We start from the raw sequence: 14,561 nt of genomic DNA on the forward strand, positions 1-14,561 counted from the left end.
TCATTCAGCCAAATGAATTGAGTGATTGATGTATATTTTTTATCATATGTGTTGGCCAGTAATAAATCGGTTGCAAACAGTCGATTGTTCAAAATTCATTCTTTGTACACGATAGTATTCGTACAATCTGTGTACCTCACTAGTCAACAACAAGCTGTCAGTGTCAACTGTCAACCCAACCTGCTAAACTAAAGGATAAAACTGTTAAATAATTTAATTTAAAGTTTAGATATTCTTAGACAAAATATTATTATTTCTTAGTTTCAAATTATTAAGATAGTTTCCTATGCCTGAAATCTTTAAATCCAACATGATTCACGACGCTCTTTTAGTTTTGTGGGATTGTTCTGAAGTAACAGAAGAGGTAAAAGTCATCCTTGTATTTAAACTATAATAATTATTAATTATCTGATAAAGTAATGTAAATACTGTACGTTAAATTAATATTACTTCAGACAGCCAAATGTCAGCATTATGCCAATCAAGGAGATTCAGATGTCTACCATAGGATATGCGAAATTGCAAAGAGCCATCACAGGATCCAAATCTTTGTGGATAGCATGAGTTTTCATTGTAGAAAATCACATTCAGGTATGCATTGGATGTTTCATTTTTAAAAACTGTAAGTTTACTAACTCAATAATTATAATAATAGGCAGATCCATACAACTTTGAGCATTTCAAACACAATTTTGTATTGTTGATGAATAAATATGATATGACTTGGTCTGTGTAGACAAGACTTGACCAAGAAACCGCACAGAGCTGTTTTGCTACAAAATTTTCTAGTGAGGTAGCTTGTTCTGTGTGGAGTTGTTGACTCACCTGGTGATGTAGGTTTACAAACCAGAATTACGAGCTTGAAATAATTCTAAGCGTCGTCTCCAGACAAGGCTTTACAGTACATATGGTGCTACTTTACTTCCCTAGGGCGGAATGAAGGACAATATGTGTATGTCAAAAATTTAAAGGGTCATACATACTGTTAAATGTTGTACAATACACATGTGAAAAGGTAATTTGTAACTTCCTTTGGTTGTGTTTCAATTTATTGCTACTCATTGCGAATTTCCTACTTTTCACATGTGTATCGTAATGTACTGTTGTTTTTCAGCCTCTTCCCGTACAACAGGTCTTTACGCTCAAGCTTTGAGTGAGGGCATCACTGAAGTGCTCCAATCCTACAAGAAAACTCTTCTTGAAGTGGAAGGACTAGTGATGGGGAACCATACCTACACGTTGTCATTTGTCTATAGTTATGTTGAAAAATACCAGGGCCTCTTCAATACTTTGAACAGACTGATCTCTACTATTAAGGAAAGAAGACTGAATGGATGCCAGATTTTGAGTTTGACTCATCAGTATATATTGAATGGCAATGAAATGGTTCATGATGCTATAATTAAGTAAGTACATATATGTATTCTAAGCAGTGGCAGATTTGCGCTCGCTCTATTTATTATGGGTAATGAAATATACAGTTACTGTCTGTCCTTCATTGCCCCCTGATGAAGGGGGCCCTGGGTACAGGCCCCGTGTGCCGTTATGGTAGAGACGGTACTGGGCGGGGACCTAGAGCGGCAAATACTGCAAATCCGCCACTGATTCTAAGCTTTTTTTTTTCAACATGACTACATAATCCAAACAACAACACCTTCATACTTTTGTGTTTAACATTACTGTATAACTGTTTTTTTTTTTCAGAATATTTGCATACATAAACAATGTATTCATGAATCAACTTTGCACCTGGCTGTTGTATGGAGAACTAAGAGATCCCTACCAAGAGTTTATAATCATATGCAGTAGAGATGAGACTTCTGACACTTTTCTGTCCACCACTCCATCAAGCTCTAATACTGATAAGACTCTTTTGAACAGTGTAAGTACTTGAGTACTTGGATCACTTTCTATTTTTTACTTATGTATTATGGCAATTTAAAAATAATGGTTATTGTTATTACATACCATACATACATTTATTTATTATTTATTTATTTATTATTTATTATATTCACGCCTATTTTCTGGAGGGGTAGGCAGAGACCACTGATTTCCACTTGCTACGATCCTGACATCTCTCAGTTTGTTTCCTTCACTTTCATAACATTCCTCATACACGCTCGCCGGTTTAGGGTGCTCTTGACCTGGCCTTTCTTCAGGATTTCCCCGATCTGATCAGAGAAAGTCTGCTGAGGTCTACCTCTTCCAATTCCTGCTTCTACTTTTCCCTTATACTCCCTTAAGTCTGTGTTCTCCCTTATACACTCTCTTTGGAATAATGGTTATGATGTAATTTAATAGGTATTTTTTGTTTAAATTAGTATAATTGCAGTTGCAGGATGCCTCTCTGGACTGTGGCTTCATATTAAACCCTAAAATGATACCCCATTTTATGCCACTTTCCCTCGCTCAAGAAATACTATTTATCGGTAAAACCATAATTTTATTTGGTTTTGATCCGCAAAAGATGAAAAAGGGTACTTCAATGAAAACCCGGCCAATGCTATCTTTAAAAAAGTTTGGAGATTCAAGAAGGTAATTTAACAAAATAAAAAGGTAAAATGTATAATATTTTGAGCTATTTAAACATGACAATTAAAGTTTCCTTTTTTTATAGGTTTACAATTTGGGAAGATAAAGAAGCGGAATTCCATGAGAAATTACAGAAATTTAAAGATCCTGAATTATTTGAGATCTATAACCTAAGAAATGTAGTGAGGGAGATTAACGAGTGTGTTACTAAGGTTAGATCAGCATTTCCCAAACTATGGGCGACCCATTGGTGGGTCGCGAGCAAATATTGAGTGAAGCTACTATGAAATCTGATTTCGGGGTTGGTCCCGTAGTAAAAGTTGCTCAGTATAATCCCAAAACCTTTCTGGCAACGGGAATGCAGTTATTTTTTAGTCACCCTGGTATAATAGTAACGCCAAGTCATTGAGTACAGAACGATATCCTTGATTCAATATTAAATGAACTTATTTTCAGCACCTTTGGACAGTAGCCGTGGAAGAGGCACAGTTGATCCACGAGCTGCGACTGATGAAGGATTTCTACCTGTTAGGCAGAGGAGAGCTGTTCCTGGAACTGTTACGGCTCACTGCGCATATGTTAGAGAAACCTACAACTCGAACTGGAACTAGAGGTAAATCATCTTCATCATCTCAGCCATAAGACGTCCAATGCTGAACATAGGCTTACTCCTTGGAGAGCCATCCGTACCGGTTGGAAGCGACCCGCATCCAGCGTTTTCCGGCGACCTTAGGTCGTCTGTCCATCTTGTGGGTGGACGTCCTACGCTGCGCTTGCTAGTCCGTGGTCTCCACTCACTTTTCGACACGATCGGCCATCATCAGAGGTAAATATCACCTTTAAAATAGGGTAAACCCTGTTAGTTTGATGAGAATAAAGCACTATCTGTCCTACTCCTGATCATGTTGGTGGCATTTCTCCAGCAGATGACGTCATAAAACGGTGACGTGATTTTACTATTTCAAAAATTAACTGAGCTAGCTGAGCTCGTTAGCTGAGCACAAATCAATTATATACAGGTTGACCAAAAAATAAGTGCATCCCCGTTTGTCATCAGCCTCATCAGGGAGGTTTTGGGATTATACTGAGCACCTTTTACAATGGGACTCACCACGAAATGGTGAAAAAAAAATTACCCTCCCATAGAAAATGGACCAGACAAAATTTATGAAACAGCCAAATTCTTTTTTCGCGATTTCGGGATTGGTCTTTTATTAAAAGTTGCTCAGCAGTATGATTCCAAAACCTCCATGGCAACGGGAATGCACTATTTTTTTGGCCAACCTGTATATAATTGTATTGTATATTTTACCAGCTTTTATTTAGTTGCCCTGTTAGTAGCTATGTATATATGTTAGTCGGTTTGTTAGGTAATTAGTGTGGGACAAATCTTGGAAGCTAAACTATTAGACCCACTTCTCGACATCCGATTGAGATGAAAATTTTGCATGTACATATAACTATGTAAGTCGAGTGACAATGCAATATTATGGTACCATTGAGATAGGGTTGCCAGATCGAAAGGCGCTATTATCGGGAAACAATATCAATTTTTCGGGATTTTGGGACTTAAGTCGGGAAAAAAAATACATTCAAATTAAAGTAATTGTATTAAAAACAACGATATTTTACATTATTGGCACTACGTCAGCTCGAGGATAGTTCGGAACTTGAAATTATTGTTTTATAACGTGAAGCTGGTTTTCGGGACAGTTTATACTTTGTCGGGAATCGGGAACACATGCTAAAAATCGGGAGAATCCCGCCAAATCCCGACCATCTGGCAACCCTACATTGAGATGATCAGATGATGGAGACAGGAGGTGACCACAGGAACCCTGTGGTGAAACAACGCAAGCTAATTGTGTTAGGGGTTTTTAGAATTGTCTCGATGAGTATTAGTTCCATGTGGTAAAAACTACAACAGCAATAAATAAGATATTACTTATTGGCAAAAGCTTATATTAATATTAACTATTATTTTGATTACAGATATGAACCATGCATTTCAATTGGCAGCGAGATCCGTGTTTCTAAGCAACAGTGCGGACATTGAAAAGTTCAGCTTTGAACTGCCATACGTGAAGCCGAACACGTCTGTAAATTCTACAGTGACAGAAGAATCTTATTCAGGTAATTTTTCTGGTTTTGTGGCTCTTAACTAGTTAGTAGTTGGTTTACTTTATGAGTACCAATGATATTATTTCTTCACGAGCGTTTTCTCTTCGGTAACATTCACGCAGAAGTGATAAACGATCTATACAGGGTGTTTGGTACATCGTTTGCCAAATTAAACGGCAGATAGGTTGAGTCATTTGCTATCTGCTCATGTCTAGAAAAAAAAATTGGCCATGTTTTTTTTACTACTGCTCAAGTAAAAATTTGAAATTTACGAAAAACTGCCATAGAACTGAAAAAAAGATTAGCGCAAATTTAAAAATTACTAGGCCTGGGAAGATAGCAAATGACTCAACCTATCTGCCGTTTTAATTTGGCAAACGATGTACCAAACACCCTGTATATGTAATCTGTATGAACGTATTTTTTCGATAGTCGTTTTGTCGCCGCTGGCCAGTCAGCTATCTGTCACATAGTAATACGGGTAGGTACTTTAAATCAGCAAAATCCGAACCGTTTCCCATTGAAATCCACGGCCACGGATTACCGCGGCATTATGCTGAGTGGGGGTCCAATTTTAGCGTCCAAAATGTTTTTTTTATGTCTGTATGTCTTCTTTTCTATATGTAATATGTTGTGTTGTGGCAATAAATAAATGTATTCTCTTTGGAGAGCAAGGTTCTTAACCACGCAGTAGATCGCGATTGAATTCACAATAATTTTGCTTTGCAGCCGCAGACGGTTGGTCCAGCTTAATCCTGAAGTACGACTTCAAGTGGCCTTTACATTTGCTCTTCACCCCTGAAGTGCTGGCACGGTACAACGACATGTTTCGTTTGCTGCTGAGGATTAAGAAGACGCAGCACGATCTACACTCGCTGTGGAAGACTTATAAGCAGTCTTCAAAGTAAGGATTTCTTCTTTTCCCTTCATATCCTCCTTCCTATCCTTGTCGTTTTGTGTTGTACGTTATGTGGGGTTGGCACAACGTATTTTTCTCTTCCATTCTCATGTCTTTCGTCACCTCAACACTTACTCCTTTCTTTCTTATATCCTCTTTCACACAATCCATCGATCGTTTTTAGGGTCTACCGTCCGCTTTCCATCCATCAACATCATACATTAAGGGTCGGTTGCACCAAACTGTTCGTATCGTTAAAGAGTTCGCAAAATTTTTATGTATGGAATGTTTCATAGTGGCGCGCCGGGGCGCGCCGGCTGACGTTGATCAGTCTGTGAAATGTGGTTGGTGCAACTGGCCCTAAAACTAGTATTAGTTTACCTCGAGTTACTTTATATTTTGATCCATCTAACTCCTTAACCCCCTGGCCGGTCCTTCTCATACTCAAATTTAATAATTGTATTTATCCAGACTACGTACACTACCAAATTTTACGAATATTGATTAAAGAATATATAAAATTTCGAGTTACAAACATGAAATGTACACGGTGTACACCCCCAGTTACGCCTAAAGCCTCGTTTCGCTCGTTCGGTTAAAATACAATAGCAACTCATCTAAAACTTCGATATATCTGGATACACCTTCACGATGTTTCGAGCTGTCTCATAGTCTCATTACGTGAGAATGAAAGACTTAGCACAGAATACAATCCATTTTAAGAGCACCGCACAAAAATGTTCACGGTGATCTTATGGGATCACTTCGGTCTTGCAAATCGGTAAAATGCGTTTTTCTCAAAGACCGTTTGATGTACGTACCTAAAATTTGGAACAGTTATGGCAAGTACCATTACTAACACTGTGAATAAGTGGCTCACTCCGCGATTTCGTCGCTTTGCTACAGGTAGCTAAAAGTACATCTGTTCCACACCAATTTTGGTGGCTAGCCATAAGCCGCGCGTGGCGCTGTCGCCACCTAGCGGCCATACCTGTCCTGATCGTAACAGTCGCGTTTTGTTAGAGTGAGTCTTCTATACCTAGTACTATTATTTATTCTGTGGAATAAGTCAAAATCGCTTATTTTTTATAGTTTCGCCATGTGCCAGCTCCACAACAAGCTGATGTTCCTCATAAACAACCTGCAGCACTACATGCAGGCCGACGTGTTGGACACGTCCTACTCCAAACTCATGGACGCCGTCACCAAGACCAACGACTTTGAGAAGCTGAGGAAGGCTCACGCGATATTCCTCGCCGATGTGTTGAGCCAGTCCTTCTTGACGATTACTTCTGTAAGTCTAATCTTCTTCTTTAAAACTCTGTCAAGAAGAACCGTCTTGGGTCGTCCCATTCGTTTTTCGTCAAGTTCTTAAGTTAGTCCTATTCTGTTTTCGTCACCCATTCTACATTCATCACAATCGTCGGTGGCTTTCAATATAGAATGAGTGACGAAAGCAGAATAGGACTAATTTAAGAACTTGACGAAAAACGGATGGGACCACCCAAGACGATACCGATTAACGATTCTAGATGCTGAGGAATGCGCTAGCGTTTTTGACAACAGGGAATATTAGGCGAAACTCTGCGTAGGGGGCGCTACTTCCACAATCCATCACAATCTGGGGGTCTACCGCGAGAGAATCGAGGTTTTGTGATCTAACCTCTCTATCACTCTTGCATATTCGAGCGATAAAGAGGCGGATAACTAAATTTCGATTTTCGCGTTTCCCAATGCATCAAGGTCATATTTTATTGTCTGTGAAAACTTGTCAAAAACCAGTTTAAGGCACAGAATGTATAAGTTACTCTATGGTTTACTAGCTAGCTTAGTACTGCACTTTGGCGGCAGAACATTGCAGTAATACCCCCTATTACTTCCGTGTCTTATTTAACGTTTTTACAATGTTCAAAAGTAAAATTATAGGACTTCCCTTTTGGATCGTATTGCCACCACCGATCACCACCAGACTATTTAGTACCGACGTACAAGACTGTCTCCTCCTTGAGATTATATCGCAATTTTTGATCAATGGGGTTGGCAACTGTCAAAGGTTTGCATAGATGGCGCCATCATAGCTTGCCCCTTTTTCTATGAGATTTGGCTTAAAGGGCTGGCATCCAGGGTAAAAAAACAAAAATTTTACATAATTGTAGGGATTGACAGGGCAAGCTATGATGGCGCCATCTGCTAAAAACTTCCACCGGCCAACCTCATTTAAAACTTGTTACAGTCAACCAACAGCGAGTACTCCGGCTCCGAGTCAACAGACTCCATCAACAACCCCGTCTTCTGCAACATTATGGAGCTGCTCAAACTGTGCCATTCCTTCTGCAGCATGAGCAATTCTGTTACTGATAGAGAATCTGAGGACTATTACATCAGGGGATACTCTGAGAGGTACATAGTATAGAGCATTTTTATACCTTTAAGACTCACTTGCACCATTCCACTAACCCGGGGTTAACCGGTTAAACCTGGAGTAACTATGGTTACCAGTACAATTTGACGCTGGGTTGACGGTTAAACCGCTTAACCCCGGGCTAGGGAGATGGTGCAAGTGGGTCTTAGTAGTATACAGAGTATACAGACCATGTACACATGTCTAATGGTAATCGGTTACCATTCGGCTCAGAAAGCTTTGGTGTCAAATTGATGTTGTACACTCCTTTTTTTGAAGAAGTCCCTGCTGAAGCGTTTACGAAAGGAAATCTCTCTGAAACTGCTGTGCGGATCAATTTTGGGTAGACTCAATTTTGCGAGTATAAGTTTTTCGGAACTTATGTACGAAATATCATATGATATTTACCACTAGCTTTTCGGTGAAGGAAAACATCGTGAGGAAACCTGCATACATCTGCGAAGAAATTCAAAGGCGTATGTGAAGTCCCCAATCCGCATTGGGCTAGCGTGGGGACTATAGCCCAAATCCTCTCGTGCTTGAGAGGAGGCCTGTGCCCAGCAGTGGGACGTATATAGGCTAAATTATTTATTTTTTATTTATTTATTTGCGGTTATCAAATATGCGGAAGTAGCTATATGGTATTCTTCTTTAATTTCAGATTCAACAAATTAGTGAAGCAACTAATGCAACTTCTCCTGTCGCTGCGAGACCGGCCTTGCGGCATTTACCTAGCTCGTCTACTGATGCGTCTGGATTACAACCGGTGGATAAGCGGAGAGGCGCAGCTCACGCAGTCTCTCACCAATATGCTACGATAATTATATCCGAACATTCTGAACATAATAGGCTATATATTATACACCAACAGCTTAATAACAAATTGGACTCATGATTACAAATACTCGACTTAACATTCGATTCGCAATATGGTCGAAAAATATGCATCTGCTTAGGAATGGCGTGGAGACAACTAATATGAGGAATCATCATTCATCATCATTTCAGCCTATATACGTCCCACTGCTGAGCACAGGCCTCCTCTTATGCGCGAGAGGGCTTCGGTATTTCGGCACGCTAGCCCAATGCGGATTGGGGACTTGGGATTATATGAGGAATGATGGTACTGAACTCAAAACTAGATGCTAGTAAATAGTAACACTGCCATATTACTGCCAAATATTGAATGTATTAATTCTCTGACTTGTTTAACGCTAATGATTTACGTACATACAGATGTGGTGCATATTTGTTTTCCATCGTATTTTCTCGGAAACGTTCGTATTTGTCATGCTACTTCAGTCAACCTCAGTACTTTTTGTACCGAGACTGACTGAAATAGCAAGACACGTTCGTACGTTTCCGTGAAAATACGATGGAAAATAATTATGCACTATATTCTGTGCCCAACTTGGCGTTCTAAACGTGCGTGCAGATCTGGCGAATGTGCCCTTGGCGAACCATTAGCGAGCTATTTGCTCGCGTGCGTCTTTGTAATACGTAGGCGTATAGCGCATTCGTCAGATCCGGGCGAACCTTACCCTTATTCATAAACATTTACTAAAGTTGACAAGCCGATAATAATCGTTTGTCCCTTTCCATCATACTAATACGTCGGAAAGGGACAAACGATTATTATCGGCTTGTTAACTTTAGTAAACGTTTATGAATAAGGGGATTAGTCATTAATGTCATTATCTACAGTTATAAAGTTAAGAAATAATGTGGTTGTAACTGTTACTAAAATAAAAAAGTATTTATAACAAAACCTTTTTATTTCAGCTATCTCCCGCCTCCATATCATCTTCTATATCCTCTTCCACTAAACCATCAGACGCCTTGGCTTCCGCAGCCTGTTGTTCAGACTGTTTCATGAATGTCTTTATCAGGATGCATTTGGTCATGTCACAGGAGCATGGCAGGGGGTGTTCCACCTCGTTGGGGTCTTGCATTGTCAGCTGGAGATTGTATCTGTAATAATGGGAATGATTATTAATTGGGTTTGCTTTTGGCCAAGGAATACTTAGAACCTTAGAAGTGCAACTATACACTTCAATGACTAGGGCAAAATATTGTAGGTGATAATGTGATAATTAGACAGCTAAAGTAGATAGCAACGTCGTAATAACGGCGTCATGTTTTGGGGTAGCCACTTAATCACATTACCCCAATTTGTCCACCCAATCTGTCAGTTTAGTACAAAATTGGTACAAAATAATGATGGACTTAGGTAACCATTGGCCAATCGTACTGCTAAAGCAAAAGTCACTAACTAACACCATTGAAATTATTGGACAATAAACCGTGTTACAAGTTTAATAAAGTGCATTGTTACTTTATTTTTTTGATAACTAGCTTAAGGAGCCATTTGAGGGTAGATTTTGTTTACTTTTATTTAAATACCTAAAGATACAGAGTAAAGTACCGAATATTTCACTGACCTTCTCCCATTCAACTGGTCCCTATTCATATCCAACTGAAACGCAATAGGCTCTGCAGCCTCCACCTCCTGTTGATCCGGCAGCACAATAACGGTCTGCTTCCAATGCGTCTCTGGGCTTGAGGGACTGGTGCTTAGAACTTCCCTTCCAACCTCGCTGGATAGCTCGGGGAATGTGCAGTCAAACCAGACGCAGATGCCTTGGTAGGAACCTGCTTTGTTAGCCGCTGTAAAGATTACATATCAATTATTAATTTATTAGAATAAAAAAGGTACAGGTGAGTTCACAAACATTTTAACAAGCCAATGTTCCATAATAGTACATTACTACAGAGGCCGGGACGAAAGGGGTTGCCGGCCGAAGACATATAGACGGCTGAGCGAAGCGAGGCCGGATAGGTCTGAGCGCGGGCAACCCCATTTCCCGCCGAGGTATGTATAGTGCTTTTCTCAAACATGCAATGAAATAAATAAAATAAAAAATCCACGAAACCCAAGTTTTATTTATAGAAAAAACTAAAAGTAAACTACACCCAAAATATAACCAACACGTACCTATATCATTATCACGCGTATGTTTTACACGAGTCGTGTATTTTTACTACCCGTATATTTTCATGTATCTTTGATTTTTTCGCCTTGTATCCGTCTGACTGTCGTTTTCGTCACATAAGTTTACATAGTCTTTCATGTTGATATCATGTTTCACATACATCGTTGCTTTACGCATGGAGTAAATAAGTATAATTTCCACAGTGTTGACGAATTTGTAGTTACATTCATTTAAAATATGCCACAAAACTGTTTCTAATAAACTGTAAGCCGTTTTTCTTAGTTTCTCAAATAATAAAATTGCCATAAGCAACCATATACATACTTCGTCTTTGACTTGGCGCGGTTATTTATTTAAAATCAATTCTGCTTACGCTGCCAATTCCAACACCTACGATTACAATTAATATTAATTTCATTATTTCGTCGGAACTCATATTAAAGTCAATAAATCAACAACGCACCATAAATCCAATAAAACAGAATGAATATTTTTCAACTTTACCTCCATTACAATTTAAAAAATATATCTACGCGTGTTTGAGTAGACCTTTTTACCGCTAACGTTTAGATTAAATATTTTAAATGTTTTTATTTGTGTAGTTAAATTTATAATTTAAAATTATAAAATTATAGAATGTATTATTTATTAAGTTCATGTTGATTTTATACAAATAAAACTGCAAATTATAGCAAACATTGTTTTTTGTTTTTTTTTTTATACGCGTAGTGGCAGAGTGTCATTACGAACCATAAAGCAAATACTGCCTCTAGTTTTTTTTAATGGATGAATGCCACGATGCTGTGTCACAAATATCTGTGAAATGAAAATTAAAAAAGAGGACTTTGCCGGCCTAGGCCTGCAAGATGTGTATGAAATTCCATTAACGACCTTTTGTCCTAGCCGCACCTGAAACGTCATACTTCGCAGCCTATTATAAGGAACATAACATCAATATTTCATTGCATGTTTGAGAAAATATATTTACACACCTCTATCTCTATGGGTGGTATTCCACCTGTCCAATTACTTTGTCCAATTTGTATTTTATTTGGTTAACCTTTCATCTATCTAAGCACTGATGATCAGTGCGCACGAATTAGAATCCTTTATTTAATACAATAGGTTTAAATTTGTTCGCACTGATCAGTGCTTAGACATACAAAGGGTTAATGGAGTGAGACGCAGTAACATTGGACAGATGGAATACCACCCTAAGACACTGACAATAAGGTGGTGCAAATCATTTTTGAGAAAAGCACTATAATTATGACTCGGCTGGAAGGCTGCTGCCTCCAATTCAATTAAACAGACTCCCAAGGTAGTCCGTTTATAACGAAAATGAATCCTGAGCCAGCAAGTAGCTACTTCTGAGCCTCGACAATAACGTATTTTTAGAACATTGGCTTGTAAAGTTGTTTTTGTAAACTTGACTGTACAGTTAGGGCCAACAACTCTGCGTATTTTGTAGAAAAAAAACAGTAAAAGTGTACAAAATATACATTACTTTATTCTGCAGACATACCTACAACATGCTGTATGCTGTAAGAATCCAAGTCTTCAGGCATGTCTTCCTTCAAATTGATCCAGGCCATAGCCACCTCCTCCCCCAGGAGCTCATCAGCTCCAATGGTCAGGATTTCTGGCTTGTTGCACTTGCTTGCTCGGAGCTGCTTGCCAAATGCTGACATGGAGACTCCATACACATTGTCCCATTTTTGGTACAATGATTTAACACTGAAATGTTTTTCTTGGATCAAATTAGGAACTTAATGCTCACTATTTCTACTGATAGTCTAACCCTAGAACCAATAGTAAGTAGTTAAGTCACAAAAACAAACAAAATTAACTATTTAGTCTTAAAAAGATTTGAAGATTTTTGTAATATATTTAGATTACATTAAAAGTAAAAAATCCTTATCTCTAATAGATTTATCAAAATATGAACCAATGGGGTTGGCAACTGTCAAAGGTTTGCATAGATGGCACCATTAGAGCTTGCCCCTGTTTCTATGAGATTTGGCTTAAAGGGCTGACCTCCAGGGCATAAAACCCCATTAAAAAATCCAATTCTAGGGGTTGAAAGGGCAAGCTATGCTGGCACCATCTGCTAAATACTTCAAGTCAGTCTTCGGCCGGCCAACCCCATTGAAAGATGAATGTATTCCATACTGCCTTACCTACATGGAGCTACATAAATAGTAGCAGTCTCCGGAAACATCTCCCCACCCTCTTTCAAGAACTTGTGTCTGGCAAAAAGCACGGAATCCAGCATGCCCTCATGCAGTAGGTAGAAGCCCATCCACTCAGATACCAGGGCATCTACCTTGATGTTGTTGGGTAGAATTACATCTTCCACTTTACTGTGTATTACCTGGAATTGTTAAATGGGGTTATAGGACATAATAATGAATAGTACTACTGTACAGAAAGGACACTTCCTACAAAAACGAAGTTTTACAGCGGTTCAGGGTCGAATCATGCTGTCTCTTTCTAATATATGGCACCATCCCTTTCGGCTATTTAGGGTTGTTAAAAATTAAGTGATTATCTTATCTGTGGTCGTGCACGCAAAAGGAAGTCAAGGTTCCAACCCTAATAATTGCTTGGAGCAATGCTGAGCCGAGCGGAGCCGAGTTTCGCACCCCTGGTTATAGTCATCAAAACTAACACATAAAAGGTAAGTAAGAAATAAAAAAAATGGTGACAGGCAACAATCAGTGAATAACAGATTGCTTGATGGTAGTCATTGATATTTCACATAAAAAAATATTTATACTGATTTTTCATTATGCCAAAATCTGGACATGAAAATGTTCTACAGTGATTACCACTGATTAGTGGGGGACCATCCCAATGTTTGTTTATCAGCAGAGGCTTGATCAAAACCATTCTTAACATGCTAGCCGGCGGTGTTCAGGGTAAATAGCCGTACTGCTCAATCGTAGTTTAAATTCAATTGGTAAGTACAGCATAGCTTATGTTAAATTATGAAAAATGTATTACCTCAATAACTTCTTCAAACTTATTCTCCTTAACAATGTCCTTGGCTACATTAGCAAGACTGCTTGCTTCAACAGCATATACTTTCTTCGCGCCAGCTTGGGCACAGAATATTGAAAGGATTCCAGTTCCGCATCCCACATCCATAACAACTTTGTCTTTGAAGTAGGCTTTGTTGTCCAATATAGCTTTCTGATAGGCACGCGTTCGAGGCTCATCGTCAATCATTAACCTGTGAACCTGATTTTTAACATATTTCATTAGGTTTTTATGGAAAATTTAAGGATTTTAAAGAATTAAAAAGTTTAATAGAAAAGGTAACCTCGAAATCTTCGTAGCTGCAAAAGTAATCTTCTTGAATATCCATTTTTCAGCAATTTTTCTCAATCAAGTATAGTATGAATAAAATTTAATAGCCTTCATAAGATTATTCAGATTAAAATCTTGAAATCCATGCCCTTATATTCGAAAAACATCTCCGACCCAAACAATGTTTTGGTATGTTTGTCAAAATGTCAAAATCAAAAGAAATGTCAAATTTACATTGTTTCACGATTGTTTAAGTCACTGGTTAAAATGCTGATTTGGTTGCGGTGATTTCATATACGGA

General features: G+C 38.6%; 2 protein-coding genes across 2 annotated transcripts; one reads left to right on the forward strand and one right to left on the reverse strand.

Annotated features, from left to right (window-relative positions):
* The first annotated feature begins 175 nt into the window (after window positions 1-175).
* Window positions 176-9,502, forward strand: LOC134671965 (gamma-tubulin complex component 4). The gene is made up of 12 exons (XM_063529848.1): window positions 176-364; window positions 456-591; window positions 1,115-1,406; window positions 1,705-1,882; window positions 2,336-2,538; window positions 2,621-2,747; window positions 2,992-3,148; window positions 4,528-4,668; window positions 5,386-5,560; window positions 6,647-6,848; window positions 7,788-7,954; window positions 8,617-9,502. The coding sequence occupies exons 1-12, from the start codon at window positions 287-289 to the stop codon at window positions 8,774-8,776; spliced, it is 2,016 nt and encodes a 671-aa protein (XP_063385918.1). The 5' UTR covers window positions 176-286; the 3' UTR covers window positions 8,777-9,502.
* A 178-nt stretch (window positions 9,503-9,680) lies between these two features.
* On the reverse strand, window positions 9,681-14,465 carry LOC134671966 (uncharacterized). The gene is made up of 6 exons (XM_063529849.1): window positions 14,274-14,465; window positions 13,955-14,191; window positions 13,129-13,322; window positions 12,474-12,685; window positions 10,397-10,622; window positions 9,681-9,926 (listed from the first exon to the last, which is right to left on the reverse strand). Exons 1-6 carry the CDS (start codon window positions 14,316-14,318, stop codon window positions 9,734-9,736), a joined length of 1,107 nt encoding a protein of 368 aa, XP_063385919.1. The 5' UTR covers window positions 14,319-14,465; the 3' UTR covers window positions 9,681-9,733.
* Window positions 14,466-14,561: the final 96 nt, after the last annotated feature.

Source organism: Cydia fagiglandana, chromosome 16 (assembly GCF_963556715.1).
Source record: "Cydia fagiglandana chromosome 16, ilCydFagi1.1, whole genome shotgun sequence".
NCBI lineage: Eukaryota > Metazoa > Arthropoda > Insecta > Lepidoptera > Tortricidae > Cydia > Cydia fagiglandana.

Excerpts from the sequence above, each read along its gene's own strand:
- LOC134671966 (XM_063529849.1), bottom strand. The coding sequence starts at position 14,318 with ATGGATATTCAAGAAGATTACTTTTGCAGCTACGAAGATTTCGAG. Across the intron at positions 12,686-13,128 it reads ATTTATGTAGCTCCATGTAG|TGTTAAATCATTGTACCAAA; the intron begins GTAAGGCAGTAT and ends AAAACATTTCAG. Across the intron at positions 9,927-10,396 it reads GACCAGTTGAATGGGAGAAG|ATACAATCTCCAGCTGACAA; the intron begins GTCAGTGAAATA and ends CCATTATTACAG.
- LOC134671965 (XM_063529848.1), top strand. The coding sequence starts at position 287 with ATGCCTGAAATCTTTAAATCCAACATGATTCACGACGCTCTTTTAGTT. Across the intron at positions 592-1,114 it reads TTGTAGAAAATCACATTCAG|CCTCTTCCCGTACAACAGGT; the intron begins GTATGCATTGGA and ends GTTGTTTTTCAG. Across the intron at positions 1,407-1,704 it reads GTTCATGATGCTATAATTAA|AATATTTGCATACATAAACA; the intron begins GTAAGTACATAT and ends TTTTTTTTTCAG.